Below are 20,581 nucleotides of genomic sequence, written 5' to 3' on the forward strand. Positions count from 1 at the left end.
TGTCATTCCAGTTGAAGAACTTGGAGCAGTACTCAGAGAGCTGGAGACCAAGCATCCATAACAGTCTCACATGCGATGCTACTGCAGCACAAGCCAGCCTTACTCATAAATCCTGGAACTCCTCAGCTCTTTCCCTAATGAGCCATCAGCCAGAATCCCTGTCATCCTCCCTCGCCTGTGCACACACACGGAGGGGCTGAGGTGCCCCAGCACTGAACTCGTGTGCACTCCTCTCCCAGCTTTCGAGAGGCTGCAGGGAGTGATGCTGCACAGCTCATGCTGCGTGACACACGGCACTGCTATTCACACGCAGAGACAACGAGCAGTAATGCCAGGGATGAAAACGAAAGGGTTTGTTTCCTTGAAGGACAAACACAATGCTGGTATGCACGCAGAACACTAACAGCAATCGCAAATCATACTAAAGGCTTTTTCTCCTTGATTTTGGTTCATGTAAGTGACTCATGAACAGCTCCTTCACGCCTGCCGAAGAGCTTTGACCCCATATAAATGGCATCTGCATAAAAAGTCAGGGAAGCATGAACCAGGATGTGCAGAAAGGTTTTTATAAGGACATCCACACACAGCAAGAATTCCGTCTAACCCATGAAAGACAGCAGTACAAAACTGTTCCCACCATCATCCAGAAGAAGAGAGTGGCTAGCAGCAACCAGTACCTCTGTATTACACATTTAAAGCAAATCAGAGAGGAGGATTTAAGCTCCGTGTTTTGCTTTCACTGAAAAGCTGCAATGTACAGACTCTTTGTAAACACACTTGCGCTTTTTGCCAAGACTCTTCTAAGGGGCAGAGAAATTCAGAAGAAATTAAATATGCATCAAAGAGACTAAATGCACATTTTCTCCTCCTTGCCCATTTTAATCTATAGTTTTATTTCAGTGGGAAGAATCAATTCTTTAAAAATGATGTAAAGAGAAATAGATATTTCATTAGAGAAGTGAAAACCCAAGATACTCTGCTGCATAAAGCATTCATTTTTACAAAAAAAAAAGACTTAGAGCCAGTTTAAAGCACTACCAATCTGCAATCATACAGCTCCCTGGAAAACATTTTCAGTTGTTAGACTTCCAAGTAAAAGCTGCATATTTCTAACAACAAACTAGAAGGAAGACAAGAAGGCAGTTATTAAAAAGTCCTGCACTGTTTTGTTTATTTGCAAATAATACTTTGTCCAGTCCGTGCTGTTTTAAGTAATAGATGTGATACTATTGGCACTTAACTTCTCTGCGTGGTCTGCTTGCACAGAAGCATCACAGGCAGAGCAGAAAGCTGAGCGCTCTTACAGCCACCCACCTCTCCAGCATTAAATAGGGAGCAGTGCTCATGTGTCCTAATAAGTACAAAATGAAGATTACTAGAAAGAAAAAGCAGCAATAAAATTCATGTCTTTTTAGATCAGAATCTCTTTCCATCAGGTCATGTTTTGAGTCCCATCAAGGTGTTATTTAATTTTATCTAATTTGAACAATTTCCAAACATCAAGTTGATTAATTTCAACAGCATGGTGTTACGGAAAGATTTACTGTACAAGGGTTGTCTAGCAGGGAATTAATAACGAAGCCAGTTCTTTGCCCTGAGTAACATGAGGTTTTAAGACTTCCCAGATTTCTAGTGGGAATACTTCACAGCACAAGCATGTTTTCTTCTGGGAGTGAAAGCCACCAAAATTATTAAAAACTGAGATCAAATGGTGGTGTCAAACCCAAAGGAAATCATTCTACAGTGGAGAGATTTTTATCAAGTGAAGAAAGTGGAAAATAAAGTTGTTGTTGCTGCTGTTATGCTTTGGATTTTTAGGTTTTGTTTGTTGGCTAGTCTTTTTGTTTTGTTTTGTTTTAAACACAACACAGACACACATGCAGAGTAATCTTCCTCCAAGACAAAGCAAATTTCTACAGTTTGGAGTTAAGAAACCAGGAAATCTACTTGAATTCTTCATTACTTCATGTAGAAAACAATTTCCCTGGCAGAGACCACAACGTGGGCCGCTCTCTAAGTTGGCCTTTCCACCACGGCACGGGCAGGGGCGTGGAGTTCAGGCAATAGCAAGAATCCACAAATGCTTATTTCCACGCACACCTAAAAACCATTGAAGTAAAAGCAACTTTGGCTGGACTTCTAAGATGAGACCCAATTAGCAAAGCAGGGGTTGTCTTGAGGAAATTATCTAGATAAAGATTCCATGTATTTAACAATAAAGCATGCTTCCACAACTGGCAGTAACCACAGGAAGCAATCAAACTACAAACATTTCCTAAACCTAATCTGCTTCTGTTTTTTCTTTAGAAAAAAGAGACCTCTCTTTAGAGAGAGACCTTTATCCAGCAAAGGCAGTCAAGGGAAAGCAGTCTATTTATTTCTCTCTGCACTGCAGTAGAGCTGACCTTAAATATACAGATTTGTTATTTTAACTGTCTTTCCCTTTCTCCTCAACAAATTTGAAAAATGAACCTAAAGTGAGAAAAATGCTCTAAAAGACAGAAACTGGCACAGGAGAGGTTTGCTAGTTCTCCTTTTGACATCCTGCAGCTCTAATCGAAAAGGCAGAAGCCAATTCAGCTTGACAGCTTTCAGTTAAACAGAAATACCTGAATTTCTGCAGCAAGATGCCATCCTGCATCCTAAAGTGTAACACAAATCCATAATTTCCTTTCTGAAAAACTTAACTGCACCACTAAGTTAATAAAAAACAAAGGAAAGAAAAGAGAAAGGGAAATTTTAAAGCCTCAGTGTGCCACTTCTTCAAAACAGTGTAAAGTGCAAATCCTGACGTGATCAGAAATCAAAACCTAGTTCACATGCTAATAATCAGGAGATTTCTATTAAAGACTTGACTAGCTGAACAAACATAAAATCAGAGAATCATTTCGGTTGGAAAAGATCTTTAAGATCACAGGTAACAATAGAAGATAAATTCAAAACTAGAAAAATCAACAGCACTCCAAAATGGAGGGTATTTTGTCCAGTTGGCTGGGGCTTTTTCAAGAGGAAAGACATCAAATAGTATTTGGAAAATAAAGGTTGGTGGGTTTTTTTGATCTCAATACCACTTTTGTTTAAATCACAGCGTAGCTCTAGCTGATGGTGATGTGAGATCTCCAGAAAATCCTGCAGAGTCCAGCTGAGGGCTGCAGATACAATGACAGGCTTAACAAGCACAATCACACCGTTTCCACAGGGCCACACACACACGACTGCTCACACTCGAGAAGGATCTCGCCTGAAGCAGACCCCAGGTTTAGCCCATGCCGGTGCAATCCCGTGATAAGGTGGGAGAGACGGAGCTCCCTCACTTCAGCAAGCGTTACGCATGTCCATTAAGGCTCACTTTCAAGTTACACCATAAATTATGAATACAATTAAATCGGACCGAACATAAGTTGTTGGCACTTAACTTATTTACAATAAATGCTTGGTTTGGGTAAATGGACTGTGATTCAGCCTTTTACTTATCAAGCACCAGCTTACAACAGTCTCATTATGAAGCTGAGAATTCTTCCACTGTAAATCTTTTTTAATGGGGACTGAAGGAATGACTTTGCAGTTGTTTGTCACTAACCACTCAGAACCACGTGAAGAAAGCTGCGTGCACACACTGACAGGCAGCCAGCGGGAAATCGCTATGGCAAATGCAGGAGATCTACCGAGATCTTTGCTACTGTGCAGTCCTATGCGGCATCAAGCACCTCAGTACAGCAAAAGGTTTTGTTTAAGAACAGCGACCCTACTTTCTGCTAATCCTCTGACCTCCAGTGTGTTCTAGACAAAATGCAAGATATCTGATTTTGCATATAAGCAGTAATGTGACGCTGTTAAACTCCTACTCTTCATGGGTTTATAAGCCCGCTGCAAATAATTTGTTCCAGGATGCAATTTGGTAAAGAAGAGCTCAGTCCACAGATGATTTTAATACAATGTTTGCCAAAGAAACAAAATCATGTTAAATAACATTATATTGTAGAGTTTTTCTTCTTAGGAGGGCCAGAGGAAGTAAAACTAAGGACAATATCTTTCTACTCCTCCTCAGCTATTTTTTCTGGCTTTACATATTCAATAAATCTGTAGGCAGGAAATGCATTTCTACATTTTATATTTTAGCCAATGGCGAATGCAAACCACAGGGTATTATTTACATCTTTCTTCAGCTTCCAGTCCTTTCTGTGGCTTCAGTCTCCCAGCCATCACAGCTATCCCAGATCTCAGAAAGTCTTATTTATAAGTCACTAGCGTCTCTGCAGATGTCCTCTGTTTCTGACAGCTTAACTACCCAAAGAATCCTTCTCCTAGCTGAAATAACAGCCTTACTGTTGAACACAAAATATTTCAGGCCATTATCCCACCACAGAAACATATTGTGAAACTCACAACTTGATTTGATAATGCTTGAATTTCTAAAAAAATGGTATAAAAGAAAGGCCATATTTAGAGCATGTGCTGTGACAAACATGAAAAGAGAAATAGAAGAACACCAAGCATTTACCTCTGGTACAGCCTCTCCTGTGGTGTGTCTGGGACAGAAGTGCTATCCGCAGGAGATGAGGCCCTTTCTTAGTCAAAGCGAATCAGCGGTTTCTGGTAGCAAATCCCCTTTGCTAAACCAGTTGCACTAACTCAACCTGAAGCTTGAATCTGTCACACCGGTTGAGTTCATTCACAGAGCAGGAACAGCAGCGGCCCCACTGGGGCTTTGTGCCACCCTCTTAGCCCAGGGACAGCCATGCACGGGGCAGCCAGGAGGCAAGAGCAATTAAACAGGAGAATAAAGCACTTCCACCTCTCCAATTAAATGAGCAAAACTGAGAGCAATGATAGCCCAGAGCTCAAAATACGGCTCTGAGGGAGCCCGAGTGAGAAGGCAGCACTAACAGCTGTGTAGGTTGCTCCAGCAGAAAGCTCAGGCCCCCCATGCCAGCAGCATCCCCAGCATGCAGGAATCCTGGGGGGCACCAGCATCGGGCTGTCCACCAGAATCATACACAGGCCTTCCAATCCTTGGAACAGAATCATAGAATCAGTTAAGTTGGAAAAGAACACTTAAAATAATTGAGTCCAACTATTCCCATTGAAAGGAAAGAGGTGAAGACACTATGGCTACTTTTTTCCTAAATAAAACAGCTCAGTTGTTTCAACTTGTTTCCCAGTTATAAAAGAAGAAAAAATACTCCCCAGTCATACTTTATAATATGAACTGAATGGAAAATAACTCCTTTCACTCAAAATCAGCGGAATGAACACTTCTAAAGTCAGATGACTTTTTGTTAAAAAATCATCTTAAGCCGTTAATTTCCTGTAAGTTTTAGGGTTTGGTTTCTTCAACTTAAAAACAGGCATAGGGTTCGTGAGGGGTTTTTAGTTTGGGGGACTACTTTCTGTTTCTTTTCTCTCGAAAACGTAACAGAACTCGCCTAAGGGGCAAAGACTCTCTGTGCCAAGTTCCACCCAAAATTATTTTTAATGACCAACATTTTTAAACCCTGAAAACTGGAACCACTAATAAGCCCTTAAATGCAGTGGCACTAGCAGATGCCACCATATTATGTAATTTTTGAAGCAAAAAAACATCTTCTAGCAAAAGCATTTTAATGAAGGTTCTGTTAACTAGTCTCCTGGTACTGGGATAAGTCCCCTGGAATGCAACAGAAAAGTTTTCATAGCTGGTTTGAGGTTTTATTTCTGGAGAAGTTCTGCAGACCACACTTGGGCCTATTTTGGGGTCTCCACTGGGACCCACCAGCAAGTTCTTTTCTCCTTCATGTCCCTCTGTGAACCACTCCCTGGCAAGGAAAAGAAGAAATCTTATCACCCCTTCTCCATGTTACAAGATAAATGTCTGCCAACCTACACCTCTGCTTCAAACCCAATTCCAGGCTCCAATAGTGAGAGAAGCTGAATTATCTGCAACCACTGTAACCACTGCCTCCTTCTCTCATATCTGGCAGCACTAGAAAACCTCATTTCTAAGTGACAAAGTCAACACATATAGTAGAACTGGCTATGGGCAAAAGTTACAAGTACTCACGCTAGAGGACAAGCCACATTAAACTCTCTCTGAATAAATGTTGTCAAACTCAATGGTAACTGAGGAAGGTCTTCATCCTGCTTCACTTTCAGCAAGGGTAAGGCTATTGCTACAGCAATATCATTACTAGATGGTATTTTTCTGGTATGAAGACCACAGAAATCTTCATCAGATCTTCAGCAGGAAAATAAGTGGAGGAGAGAATCACAAACAGAAGATGTAGAAGCCATTCTGTCCTCCAGAAGACAGCCAACTTCCCCCTGTGCCTTCCTTTTCACCAGTCAATACAGAGTCTTCAGAGAGTCTGCACCGACAGCCCATTATGGGTCAGCAACTGGCCTCTGGGGCTTCGCCTTTACTTACAACTCCAATCCTCCATACCCTTGGGGACAGAGGCCAACTTTGGAGTGGCCTTCTCTTGTATTGTCTAACAGCAGAGTTGTGGGGGAACCGCTCCACAAACATAAGATCGTACATTTAACAACTATCAGTTTGAACATCATTCCTTTAGGAATACTTACATTTATTTGCCAACAGGTCACATTAATCTAATGGGTTTTAATAACTACCAGATCTTTATTAAACAAGTCACGAGGTCAAGGAACAAAAATTAACAGATACATTCTCTTTCTCTGGTATGCACATGACACTTCATCCAGTTAGGAATATTTTGGGGCAAGGGTGGAAAAGACCTACCTATAGGCTGACCTACTGTGTGTGGATTCACTTGCAAAGAGTCAGAAATGCTTTTGGGGCTCAACAAGCTGAATTATTATGGTGCACAGAGCTACACCAAAGAATTAGATACTTCTGCTAGTGCAAATGCATGTGCTCACTGAGAGGCGCTAGCCAAAGAAAGCAGATTACATCTGTGCTCCGAAGGCCGAACTGGCTCCCAGTTTACTTTTGGATGCCATTCCAAATGTTGATTTATAAAGCTGTATGATACAGGACTAGAGCCAAGGCTACTGTAGCAAGGCTGTCTCTTCCCATGTGTGGTACAGCAGAAAGGACACTCTAGGATTCAGAGAAAATGGAGAGCCAGGATCCTTCAACCTCAGGCCTTCAACTACCGTTTGGTCCCTTTGCAAGAGGCACACAGATACACAGCCCCTTGGCACAGGGCCCTTCTGCCCTTTGGGTCTTATTCTGAACCCCAAGATGGTGAGGTAGCTAAAGGGCCATAGAAGAATCAGTCCCAGGTAGCGATGGTTTAAGAGACCAAGTACTCTGATTTGCATTCATCTCCACAGATTTGAAGAGGGCACCAAAACCCAAACACTCCCCATACGTGAGGTAGCACAGCTTTTCATTTTGAAAGAGAAGGAAGTAATTTTTTTCTACTTTCTACCTGTCCATGGCATTCTCAAAGCTCATCTAGCTGGCAGGTCAATAAGACACTGTAATCACATTATTGTCATCAGAAAGGCTCAATACATTCATTATTATGCCAGACCCAAACACTCAGATAATGCCTGACTTGAGCATTATTGTCAAGCAATATGCCTACTTACTGCATACTTTCTCACAGGAGCTCATATGAAATTTACTATCCAAACTTCTAGCTTAAGAAACAAACTACTTCAAAAAAAATAAGGAAAATTTTTAAAAAAGCTCACACTTCTGTTACTCTGCATTTTCTCTAAATCTAAAAATTGGTAGCATGTATGACAGGTCCACCTCATTTTTCTTAATGATGTTTTTATTATTCTTTCACTCAATTAAAACAGAAATGGATATTGCATCTTCTGACTGTATAATTGTTATTGTAATCTGTTTTCGATCACTGCTTGGTAAATGGGTCCAAAACAACATAAACTATCCACAGCCTCAGAATACAAGTCATTTTCTTTTACTACGATACTTAAAGAGGCATCTATCATGTTGCTCTGCTAACATGTTTGTATTATGGCAAAGAAGTTATTTGTAAGTTGGGAAAAGATATTATGAAAATCACCTTTTACTCCAAAGTATTGTATAACTCGTAATTTATAACTACATTTCTTAATAACCATTCAAAATAAGAAGGCTGGAAATTGTGCACATCTAATTTTAATATATAAATAATGGAAATGCATATAAACCAAAATCTGCTCAAAATATGAATTTATATTACTCTCAAAAAAATAGGCTGGTTATAGTTTTGAAAATAACATGCTTCATTTCCAATATACGCCTGTCAGTTAAATTTATGGCTAAACATTCTCCATGAGTTTAGATTACCAAGATGGTAAATACTCCTTTGTGAGCTTCCTCACTTATCTGAAGATTCCGTCCAAATGCTGACAAAGTCAGCAACTTCTCAAGAGTGAAGTGCTGGTGCTACCCAAGTAAAGACAGACTAATCCAGCCCCTTCTCAACATTACAAATAGAATGGAACAGCTGAGAGAGAGACAAAGTAACCTTATGGCTGTATGCAGTCATATAAATCATGCTTTTGATATAAGAAACTGCCCTCCAGACATTTCACGCCAGGTTTAGCACCTTTGAAAAGATTTGCTGTCAATAGTGCGTCTTTTCATCTCAGTGTGTCTTTGGGGAAAAAATGAGGGAGCATGTTTAAGTGGAAGACATTTCTACTGCAGTGAAAACACAGTGGGTATATGGTTATCTCAAGAGATGCTGCAGCTTCATATAACAGTGCCTGACAGGTATTAAGATTTTTCTGACCTTCTCTAGCTTGCTGACATTGCTACAAACAAGGTACAGTTGTGCTCAAATTGTTTAATATTGCATGTCCATCTGATACAAGGACATCAGTTAGAGCACACTGACTAAACATATTTAGCCAGATAATTAGCCAGATAATTTTCTATCTAGAAAACAAGTCATATGCTTAGACTTATCTAGAGCTACTGCCCTTTTTCAAGTGCTTTCTGTTCCCTTCATACAGCTTCTACAAAAAATTACAACTTCTCTTTTTCCAAACATCACCGCATGAAACATCAATAATCATTCAGCATTCAACAAGAAATTGAAAATATATCTTGAGTTCAGACACAGTATTCCTGCCCTAGCATCCAGCTTACTATAACATCGATGCAGGGCTCACACTTCATTTTTTTAAACAATCTGTAAATTACTTGTGTGATTTTATTCTCAGTAGAAGTGCTTCCTGGAAGGCGGTTTTAAGTCCTCAGATACTAGCAACATCGACATTCACACCTTTAAAAATCAAAGTAAGAATTACACTTAAAAAGCCCAAAGCAAAACACAACATTAACCAACCAACAAAACAAACAAAACCTTTCAAACATCTTTTATATGAGTTTTTCAATGTCAGCAACCCTAAACTGCTCATAGACAAATGCCAAAAATCTTGTATATTTGTAAATCTTCAGGGGACACTGGCAGCTAGCAAATACATTTAAAAAGAAAAATAAAACAACTAAAAATACTATTTCAGGGTTTTTTTTAAGTTTCCTGAAATAGAAGAAATAACACTGGAATTATAAAATATTTTTTCCTTTACCAATATTTGGATCAATGCAAATGAAGACGGGGACAAAATACACTCAACAGCTGCAGTACGTGCTTTCCTACAAAGCGCAGGAACTCAGATAAAAAAAAAATTCCCTAACTATAGAATAGTGACAATATGGACAACACGTCTTGCTGGCTGAAAACGTTTCACACATGAAAGCAGTCAACACTTGGGAATGGCCATGAGAACCTCAACTACATGGGCTAACAGCTACCCCCAAATGAAATGGCAAAGAGAATTTTCTGTCTTCCATACCACTAATCAACGTAAACTCATTTGTCTGAAGCCCCGCAGCAGAGACGCTGCTGATGAGCATTCTGCAACAAGTACAAAGCTGCTTGGAGGGCAATTTTTTTAGTATCGCTAGAGGCTAGAAAACATTTCTCAAAAGCCATGGAATACTCAACAGCCTTTTGTCCGCCGTGCCTATTTCTTACATCGGCATTAGCGACGCATGCCACCGTGGGGACTGATGCAGCTGACCCCAGACATTTGGTACAGTAGGAACCAATTACCACAATTGGATTTTTTCAGAGCTGGAAAGGGCTCTGGCTCCTTGTTCAACACGGCGGGCTGGTTCCAAAGCCGCCGCGAGCTTCAAAAGGAGAGCACGCTCGTTCGGTAGTTAGAGTATGAATCAGGCACAGGTTATCTCCAACAAAGCCCTGTCCTATCAATTCAAAGGGACTTGGTAATACTTTATACCTTGAAAAACTGGGCCTTTAATCCTAAAAACATAGCAGTAGTTACTAATTTAACTAAATTATGAGGGGCAGTAATTAAAGGCCTAACTTAGCTATGCCTTGCAATTTGGGATTCAAAAGAAAATCTTCCCAAGTTTTACAGATTTTCGGCTATTTTGAAAAGTTTAAAAATAGGATTTAAAAGCAGGTTGGGAACTGCTCAATCACAAAAATAAGAATTTTCCTAAACAGGACACACAGATGTTTGGTGAATATAAATAAATGACTGCAATAAAACTCTTCATTTGAAAGCACCATAGTTGCCATATTGTATTACTATGTTCTGTGTCACTGCAAGTGACAAAAACCTTACTGGTTCAAGCATTTTACATAAGCTCGAGACCACCATTGTGGCCCTTTTCTTCCCCATTCCACACAGACAGCTCCAAAGAAAACATCAATAATAGAAAGTAACTGCAAAAATAAATATTCAGGCTAGCATCTCCATGAAGAGTACTAAACTCAAATACTTTTCAAGGAATTTCAAAGTAAGTGATACCATCTGAAAGTCTGTGCTACAAACTAAAAGGTTTCAATATGACATAGCTGTCTGTTGAAACGACGACTTGATTACAGTTACATTATGCCAGGTTTTTTTCTATTTTTAAATCAAGATAAAATATTCAGCACACTAAGAGTATTTAAATAGAATATAAGGATTCACAAAATTAGGTATTTGGGAAAGGAATCTTCAAACTTTACCTCTAAGTGTTTATTCATAACAATAAAAGAATAATACTGTTGGCCTTTCTTCAGTGTCCGAATACTTCATCTAAATTCTGAATGGAAGACCACTATTGAATTTCTTGAAAATATGTTACCTCATTGGCATCTTTATAGATTTTATTATCATTTTGCCATCTTCTTTAGACACAAAAACAGTTCTGGGGAGTCACTGAAACCTCCTGTTAAGGTGAGTTTGTCAAAGAATTGCCCTATAAATAATTGACAGTAAATATACTATGTTCTATCTCAGTGAAACCAAGAAAAGGCAGGACCCAACTTAAAAAGGAAGGAGTAAACAGAGAATTAATATGGATTATTTCAATTATGCTGGTCTCTTTTTCTTTCCTTTGGTTTATGATAAGAATAACAGCATGCAGTTAACTAACACGGGCATGGGTGTGGAGGGGAAGCAGGGAGATGACTTGAAACACTTAGGAACTCTTGCGGGGGAAAGAAAAAAATCTTACTACCACTAATCTTAAATCTTGAATTCAAAATTGTCGGTGTCTTTCTGCAGATGCAACTTAAGGGTTCCAAAATTACCCTAAACATCAAATTATGTCTAGGTCATCGAATGGGTGGATACCCTATATTCTGTTTAATGTGTATGTTCAATTGCACACGTACTTCAACCAACTGTGTCTTTATTTTAATAACAGACCAAGTACTGAAAACACATAAAGAAAGACTATTTTTTCTACCTCAGCAAAAACACAGCTGATACACTGCATGACCCTTCAGGAGTGACTGCTCTGTTTGTTCTATTTACATGACATAGCCTGAGTGGAAAAGGGAGAGAGGGGTGAAGATCAGCAAAAAGACCAGAATCTCATTTGAACAAAGAGTACTGAAAAAGAAATCACTGTCTTGCTTTTCTTACTGTTCCTGTTAAATTAGAGGTTTCTTCCTCGTTATGTATCAGAAACATGCAAAATCCAAGATTTTACATTTCTTCCAAATCCCTGCCGAATTGTATCAAATTAGAAAGCAATATTTTCCAACTATGCAGCCACAGATAAAATACAAGCATAAAACATAAAAATACATCTATGTTGCTTCCTGAAACTAATACGGATTTGCGGCTTTCACACTTCTGTATTTCAATGCGCTTAATTCTTTCAAACAACTACACATTTATTCCAGGCAGCAGGCAGGTATTCCTCATCTAGGATCTGGGCAGGAATCTAAAGCGTAACCTTTCGCTCCACTCAGCTGCTAAGGACAAGTGGAACACACTTCCTCACTGCGTTCAGGATGCCACGTTAACTAACCACGCAGAACAGTAGAGCAAATTTGATCAGGCTGTGTTGCTCCGTCTGCACAGAAGTGAATTTTTGCTCCAGTCAACTACCTTGAATACTTGTAAAGATACAAAAGGTAGTACAAACCCTACAATATTTTTACAGAAATACGAAGAATGGACCTTGACAAACAGCTCTTTAACTATCAGCCTGTGTTTCTGTCACCCCAGAGATACATTAAAACTGATTTCTAACTACACTTAAGCCGACAGGACTGTGATACAGTGAACTTTAGGGGGCTCACAGCAATCAGCGGCAGCGCTCGGGAGAGTCACTGCATCCACATTTCTGTTACATCTGACTTTGTACAAGCTCCGTAACTATAGCTACTGATTAACATCCTGATCACACACTTTGGTTGGAATTGCCTGAAAGCTGTCCCCTCCATTAATATTTTGTAAACTGAATCACAGTTTTTAACATAAAAAAACTAATACGAACATATTATCAGACTGCATCAAACTAATCTAAACAAAAAATGTTCTGCAATCATTTCCTGCTCCAAATTTGAACATGCTCCCTCGGCTATCATTTGGTTCTATGTTTCTTTTTCAGCAAAGTAAAACTTCAGAACAGCTCATTCTACATACTGGCATTTTAAGTTGCTTTCAGAGGCTTTTGACACTTATTTTCTATGCTCTTCAAATCAACACACACACACACACACACACACATATATATGCACATCCACTCTTACACAAACAGGTTCACGAACTGCAATCAACAATTCTGTAAATATAAGTTTCCTAGTCATTAATCATCCCTCTTTTTTTAATCCTTATGGAGTGAATTACTAACTGAGAGGAGACGCCAATTCTAGTAAGTGAATGTTACCCAACAGGGATATAAAGCTGTCAACACCATAGTGCTCTTGCTTGCTCTAAACTCTCTCCCAGGCTTCATATGTTTTTTAAAGCGATATTAACATTTTTTTCCAAGGAACCTTACTCTCCTTAAAACCTGAGCACTTGTGTTTTATTACATACAGGTTTTAAAACACACTGGTCAGATAATTGTTGAAACATTTCAGAAAGCACTGTGTTAGTCAGGCAAACCAAAACTGGACTCTAATACATTGGACTGACACTAACAACACTGTAAACAGTACCAAAACTTTAAAATCCCCTATTAAACACAACCTTTAAGACCTCATTTATCTTTTTAGTGACCTTCAGTAGATTACTATAGCTGCTGTAATGGCGCTCTGAATTAAGTACATTTGTGTTAGGAATAAAAAAGCAGGAAAGTTATAAGGCAAAATTTCTCATGGGAACAACTGAATTTCTGTCTGCATTACAGAAGCCTATTTAAAAACACTTTTTCACTCATAAAACTAGAGAGAAAGCTTAAAACACCGATAGCATTATATTTCTCTATTTCTCAGGGAAGTCGCTAGAAAAATAATTACAGCAAACAGTACGATTATAAAACTGGTTACCAAAGGTCATCAGGCTCATCATAGCCGCAGGTAGTTAGGAGCTTATTGCTCTGTTCTCACGAATTAACTTCTGAAACTGATATTATTACAACAAAAAGCCACTTGACAAATAGGAAGGAATTTCAGCATTTACGTATCTAAGGCCCAAAATGAGATGAGTAAAAGAATTACTAGCATTTGGCTTTGCTTTCAAAATCTTCAGATACACATTATAGAATTAAAAACAAAACACTAAAAAATGGTCTCTATTTAGTCTGAAGTATTTCCATTTTTGTCCCAAATGCAATTCACATTCAATAAGTATTAGCACTTGTTAAAGCCCAAGAAATAAGAATAAACAGAAACACTGACAACTGAAGCCCTAGATGTCACTTCACTATGACTTTCATTAGTTTCCTTTTTGTCAGACTCCAGGCACAATAGTAGGAGAGTCCCTATCAATATTTATTTCAAATCATTTTTATACTAATTTGCCAGTAAATTAAAAGTAAGCCCTTCCACAAATGTCTACAGATGCATTTCACAAGTCCAGTGAAAAAATTACTAACACCACAGTAATCACTGCAAAGATACAGACTTCCAAAAATACGTGAAACAGGTGTGATCCACATTCAGGAAATATCACTTGATCATAACAGTTTCTTAAAGATCAAACTTGAAAAAGAGCAGAAGAAAAATATCTGGAAATTAGCTATGTTGATTTATTATGAGAGTATTTCCAGGAGAAAAAAAAAATAAATCAATTTTAAACAGCACCATTATCTTATTAAAAAAAACTCCCTTAACTAATTTAGTATTGAGTATTATAGAACCTAGGTAAGTATTCAAACAAGAATAATTTTCTTCTTGCTTTCAGTATCAATAAGGTGTAATGAATAACCATTATTATGAGCAGGCTAAACCCAAAGAGACTGAGACTGCTTACAGAACATCAGCTATGGAAAAAAAATTACTCCTGCATTTCTTATTCCTCCACATTTCAATACTCCACTCTACAACACCTTTATAAATGAGATGAAGAATAATGAATGAAAACTTAGGCTCTTAAAAGTTGCTTTCAGAATGAAAGTGTTTTTCTTAAGTGGTAGAAATCTTCCATAGCTTAATAGGCCAGATTCAGGCTGAACCACCAACACAACTATAAAAGCCGCTGAATTTCTCTTGGATAACACAGCTGCAACTAGAAAGCAAACATATATTACAAAACATTTAAAAGAATTCTCTTAAAGTATATTTCTATAAATGCCTCAAGGAAAAAGATTTCAGCTGTAATTCTAACATTCCTTTAAAAATCAGCTTTAATTCCCAAGTCTCGAAAAAGGCATCTAAAACTACATATGCTACTTTTTATATGATTAACTAGTTCATTTTTACAATTACTCAACAAATTATTTCTTCACCAATTTCTAAGTGGAATAGTATTACAAGTCTTTCACTGCAAAGTTGTTTCTTCTTTTTTCATACATTGGAAGAACACACAGAAGAAGATTAAAAACTAGATATAGAGAAACATTAAAAACTAGTGAGGTCTCTTACCCTTCATTAGGTATATAAATGAATCCTACGCTTTTAAAATAAAATCTGCAGCTCCTTAGCAAACTTCAGCAATTAGGAAGCCTATTGAGCCAAAGAGGTCTAAAACAAACATCTAATGGTAAAATCGCTAAATAAACCTCACGTAATAGACAGTCATGTGACGACCATTTCAATGTATCTCTCGAAATGCCATTTACACAAACTCCTTGTGTGTAAACAACTACAATTATGTGTTACCGCTCTGCTCATTTTAAAACACAAATACAGAGGTTTTTTAAGGTAAAGTTATTGATGGCCTTTCCTGCAGTAGTCTGCTCACAACATCTGGCTAATTTCAAGGTTTTTAAATATATTATTCCTAACACGAAGCTGCACTGTCTTAAACATGACAGCATCAGAGTTAAGAGGAAAAAAGAAGGCATTTAAGAGAAATTACTGGAAAGTTTATCTTCTTGGAACAAAAGGAGGGAAAAAAGCAATCACGCACTTTACATGCTCTTAACACAAAACTGACCAGCAACTTGGTAGCAAAGTAAGAGAGATTAAGTATTCTAAAGAAATGCAGGAAAACTGCAAAACTAATGCTCAATATATTTGCTGAAAGAGCTAAATGTTGGAGATACCCTATCCTCCTTTACAACAACTGCTACAAAATGCTACTTACCGAAAGAAAAATAAAATCCCGAAATGCAGCCGTAAGCGCTACCATTTTTCCTACCCTGCTGAGCCCAACGTTAAAGCTGTGACGGTGGCTGTTCACGCACTAACTGGTGTCACCTGCAGCCGTGCGGGCAGCCCGACCGCCCGCACCCAGCCCGGAGGCGCTGCCCAGGCCCGCCGCCCGGCCGCTGCCGTGCCCTGCGGGAGCGCCGGCGGGCAGGAGGATGCCCGCGGGCTGTCCCGGGGCAATCCGCACGAAGAGCGCCGAGCGCAGGACACGTTCTCACCCCGTTACCCTCCGGCAGAATCAGCCCTGGCCTTCTGAGAGCCGCGCGGCCAGAGCCCGGCCCGGAGTAGCCTCTTTCGGCAGGCGGCCTTCCAACGCCGGAGGGCTGCGCGCCCCACGCCCGCTCCAAGTCTTCCCGCGGATCCCCATCACCGCAGCGGTGCCCAGCAGCCAAATGCTTGCCCGGGAAAGCGGGCAGCAGCCCTCCAGCTGCCACTCGGACCCGCCGGCCCCTCCGCGCACGGTGCCGACCCGCCCGCCACACGCTCCCCGGGCCCGCCGCCCTGCGCACCCCGGGCGGCGGAGCCGCCGCGAACGCGGCCGCACGGTTACCTCCCACGGGCTTGGTGACGGCGCCGTTGGGCCTCCCGCGGGTGCCCATGGGGCTGCCGTTCTGCTCCAGCCTGGCCACCTTCCCGGGGGGCGGCCCTTTGACATCGGGGCTGCCGCTGCCTCTGTCGGGGCTGTCCCGCAGGCAGGGGCTCTCGCTCCTCCGCTCCATGCTCGGAGAGGGTGCTCCCGCTGGCAGATCGCAGTAGAAAGAGCACGGACCTAGGGCGAGAGAAACGAGGGGTGAGTCAGTGGCTGCCGGCCGGTACCGGGCCCCTCTCACCCGGCCGGGCCCCCGCTGAGCGTCTCCAGGGCGATTCAGCTCGGTGAAGCCGGGCGGGTAGCGGCCGGGTGCGATGCCACCCCGCGCCCGCCGCCGGAGCCGGCCCCGCTGGAGCGGTTCGCCTCACCCGCCCGGCGCCAACCTGCCGCGGGCGGGGGCAGGCAGCGCTGCGCCCCGGTTCCCATCGCGCTCGGCAGGCAAGCAGCCCACCCGCCTGCCGCAGCCAGGTGCTGCGCCCCGGGTCCGGCCACGGTCCCGGCCCGCCCCCGGGGGCCGCGGGGAAGAGGCTGCCAGTGCAGACGGCCCCGCTGGCACGGCCCCCCCGCGCCGGCCAGCTGTGCAGCCACGAAGTAACCGGCTGCTGGCGAGGAAGCCTCTAGCGAGTGGCTCCCGCGAGCTGCCGCTGTACTTACTGCTTATAGCCTGTCTGTAAGTTGGCTGAGTTGGGCTCTGTCCATGGATCAGAAGTAGAGAATCCAGGGTGGAAAGTTTTCCTGTTTCCTTCTCCCACGCCGCGTTCTTCGCTTCTACTCTTTCCCCCCACCCCTAGCCCCCTCCTCGCCCTCCTCCGGGGGTGCTGGGGCGGCGGGGCCGGGGCGGCTGCCCGCGGGGTGGCGAGGGCAGAGCCCCGTCCCGGAGGGTCCCGGGTGGCGAGCGGAGCGGAGCGGGGAGGTCGGGACGAGGGGGCGGGGAGGCGCGGGGCCGTCGGCTGCGGCGCGGAAGGGAGAGGGAGCCGACTTCTCACACCTTCAGCGGAGAAAATCAATACCGGGGGAAACAAGGGGAGGAGAAGAGGAGGGAGCGCCGCTCTCCCGGGCTCCGCGGCGGCGGCGAGTGCCTGGCGGCGCGGGGAAGTAGCGGCGGCGGCCCCCCGTGTGTCACTTTCAATCGCTCCCTCCTCTGCCAGCGACAGCAGCGGCAGGAGGGACTCGCCACAGAGAGCGGAGAAACGGTTATTAGTTGCGTTGAGTCATCGAGGCAAAGTGAGTCCTTTTTGGGGTTGTCCTCGCTTTCGGGTTTGGTCTATGTGCACGCCTGTGAGTGTGTGTCTGCCTGTCTATCTGCGCGGCGTTCCCGTCCCAGGGCTGTGCATCCCAAACATCGCCACCCCTCTTCGCCTTGACACCCCTCCCCCTCCCCGCCCCCCCGCAAAAATCAAGTCTCGCTGCTACCTCGGAATCGGGCACAGACAGGCGCGCAGCACCCCACCTCCTCCCGGCCCGGCCCGCCCCGCGGAGCCCCGGCCCCGCTGCGCGCACGGGTGGGAGGCAGAAACCCACCTGGCCGGAAATTAAACACCAATAAATAATTAATACATCTCGCACGCGAAAAAGGAACGCGGTAGCGCGCGAAGGGCGGGCTGGGTGGGGAAGGGGAAGCGTGGCAGGTCGAGGCGGTGGCGACAGGAGAGACCCGGGGCAGAAAGGCGCAAGGGAAGGGGCAGTCAGGCTGGGGGAGGGCCGAGAGGGAACGAGAGGAGGAGGAGCCGGGAGAATGGGAAGGGCGGGGGGGGGGGGGGGATGGTGGGAAGTGGGAGTTGGGGACACCGGACCGACCGAGGAGGAGGAAAGCTGCCACCGGTATTCAGTGCAGACGCCCGGGTTGGTCCGATGCAGCCCGTGCGGCTCGCCGCCTCCTGCCACCCCGCCCTTCACCCCTGTCCCCCTGGGAACCGACCGACGGGCGGGGATCCTCCCGCAACCTCTCTCCGCCGGGCGAGGCGACAGTAACTTTTCGAGGTGCGGTGGGGGCTGCCGCCTCGAGGGCCGGTCGCGCTTCCTTCAGGCCTCCAAGAGCCAGCGACCGGCCCCAGGTAGGGCCCCGCCGTCGCCCTGTTCTCTGCGCCCGGTTCCAGGCAGTTACCGGGGTGGTCCTGAATAATTGATGGCGGGGGCCGGGAGAAGGTGACAAGCGGTCAGGGAAGCGCTGCTGCTGCCGCCGCTGAATTATTTAATAGCGGAGCTCCGGGTAGGGCATGACAGCACTACCTAAGTGCAGCCAGTGGTGCCGGCAAAGCCCCGGCCAGGCAGTCGCAGCGGGGCGGGATGGAGCCCCTCACCAGTCCCGGGGCGGCGAGCGGTCACCCGGCAGGCAGGCAGGCAGGCAGTCCCCTCTGTCTCTGATGCAAGGTGCACCGCGCCGCTCCCTTGGGGCCGGCGGCGGCGCGGGCGCGTCTTCCGGCGGGGCCATGCTCCGCGGGCACCCCGAGGACCCGCAGCGCCCCCTGCCCGGCCCGGGGGGCGCGGGGGAATGAGCCGGCGGCCCCGCGCCGCCGAGCCCTCGCCGCCCGCCCGGCGGCGGAACGAGACCCGAGTTAAGGTGGAGCGAGGGAATCCCTTCTGGCGCGGGGAACGGGCGGCGGACGGGCGGCGGGGAAGGAGGCGGCGGCGGCGGGCACCCAAAGGGCCCCGACACCCCCCTCCTCCGCCTCCCCCGCCGCCCGTCCGCGGCTGGCTCCCTGCGCGGCGCCGCCCTCCCCGCCGCGCTCCCTTAAGAGCTCTGCCTTTTACGGTGGCGCCGGAGGGTCAAAAAAAAGGGGGCTACCGGAGGGGTTAATGGGCAGTGGAGCCCCCCCATCCCGGGCACGGCGACACTGGGGACCGGCGGGAGCACCACGGCCATCGGGCAGCCCTGCTGCCAGGTCTTCGTTCATCCCGTAAGCGCCCGGGGACAGCAGGGTGGGCAGCAGTGGTTGCCCCGAGTCCGCATGCAGCTGTCCTCGGGGTTTGGAGGAGGGTCAGGTACCCACAGGAGATCGGCTGCCGCCGGTCCCGCCGCGCCCCTCCTTCCCTCCGAGAGGCAGTGACAGCCCACCCGCCCGCCGAGCGCTCGGGTGTCCCGATGAGCTCCGGGCCGCCCCTGAAAATAGTGCCGGGAGAAGCAGCGGATCCCCGGGCAGGGTAAGAAAAATCATCCCTTCGTTCCACATCCGACCTCCGGGGCGGCCCCGAAAAGCAGTGCCAAGGGCGGCTTTTCCCGCCTCGGCCGAAGCACTCGTGTCTCTCCCCGCCTCGGCAGGGGCAGGGGAACCCGCCGCCGAAGTATGGACGCGGTGCCAGCCTTGCCCCGGGACAGCAAACATGAACGCGGGTGGGAACCGCGTCCCATCGCCGGCTGAAGTCGGCGGAACGAAACGGGGAACAGCGGAAGGCCGAGGGCGGGTGGCCCGCGACACCGGCAGGGCCAGGGCTGCGGGAGCGGTCGGAGAAGCAGGCGGCAGTGCCGGGAACGCGCAGGCTGCGGAGAGAGCGCGGCGGCTGCCGCTAGCCAGGTCTCCTGCCTTCCCTCTCAGAAAGGAGCCTCAAAGTTTGGAGAACTCTCTGTTTTCTTTTTAAATAACCCCATCTAAGTTTTCTCCCTTTCACCCCCCTTAATTTGATAATGCTCAGCAGCATGGAAGTTAACGTTCTTACATGGAAGTTAACGTTTTCCACCAGCTATCGAATAATTGAATAATGTTTTGTTCTTACCTTTGATGTTGAACTACGAATGCCCGCGGATCAATGACCAGAAAGTTAGAAGAATTGGTGATTTAGGACTTCAGTACTTCTGGAAAAAAATGCCAATGGTTTAGCCAGGATCTTCCCTGTCTGATTCGTTACTATTATTATATCTGATGATGTGGATGGATGGAGAGATTCAATCCAAGCCCATTAATGAGGTATTTTATAAACACCACCGTCTGAAGATCTTCATTTACATTTTGTCAGTGATCCTTTCCTTAACAGCGGAGACGTGTGGCGACAGCGCGAT

The 20,581-nt window shown here is 45.0% G+C and overlaps 1 protein-coding gene across 1 annotated transcript in view; it reads right to left on the reverse strand.

Moving 5' to 3' along the window:
- The window catches only part of SATB2 (SATB homeobox 2), a 127,369-nt gene extending 110,426 nt beyond the window's left edge, over positions 1 to 16,943 (reverse strand). Inside the window, exon 1 of the mRNA XM_063400232.1 lies at positions 16,549 to 16,943. Within this exon, the coding sequence (XP_063256302.1) occupies positions 16,549 to 16,717 (169 nt within the window). The 5' untranslated portion in view covers positions 16,718 to 16,943. The remainder of the gene's footprint in view (positions 1 to 16,548) is intronic.
- Positions 16,944 to 20,581: the final 3,638 nt, after the last annotated feature.

This window comes from Prinia subflava, chromosome 6 (assembly GCF_021018805.1).
Source record: "Prinia subflava isolate CZ2003 ecotype Zambia chromosome 6, Cam_Psub_1.2, whole genome shotgun sequence".
NCBI lineage: Eukaryota > Metazoa > Chordata > Aves > Passeriformes > Cisticolidae > Prinia > Prinia subflava.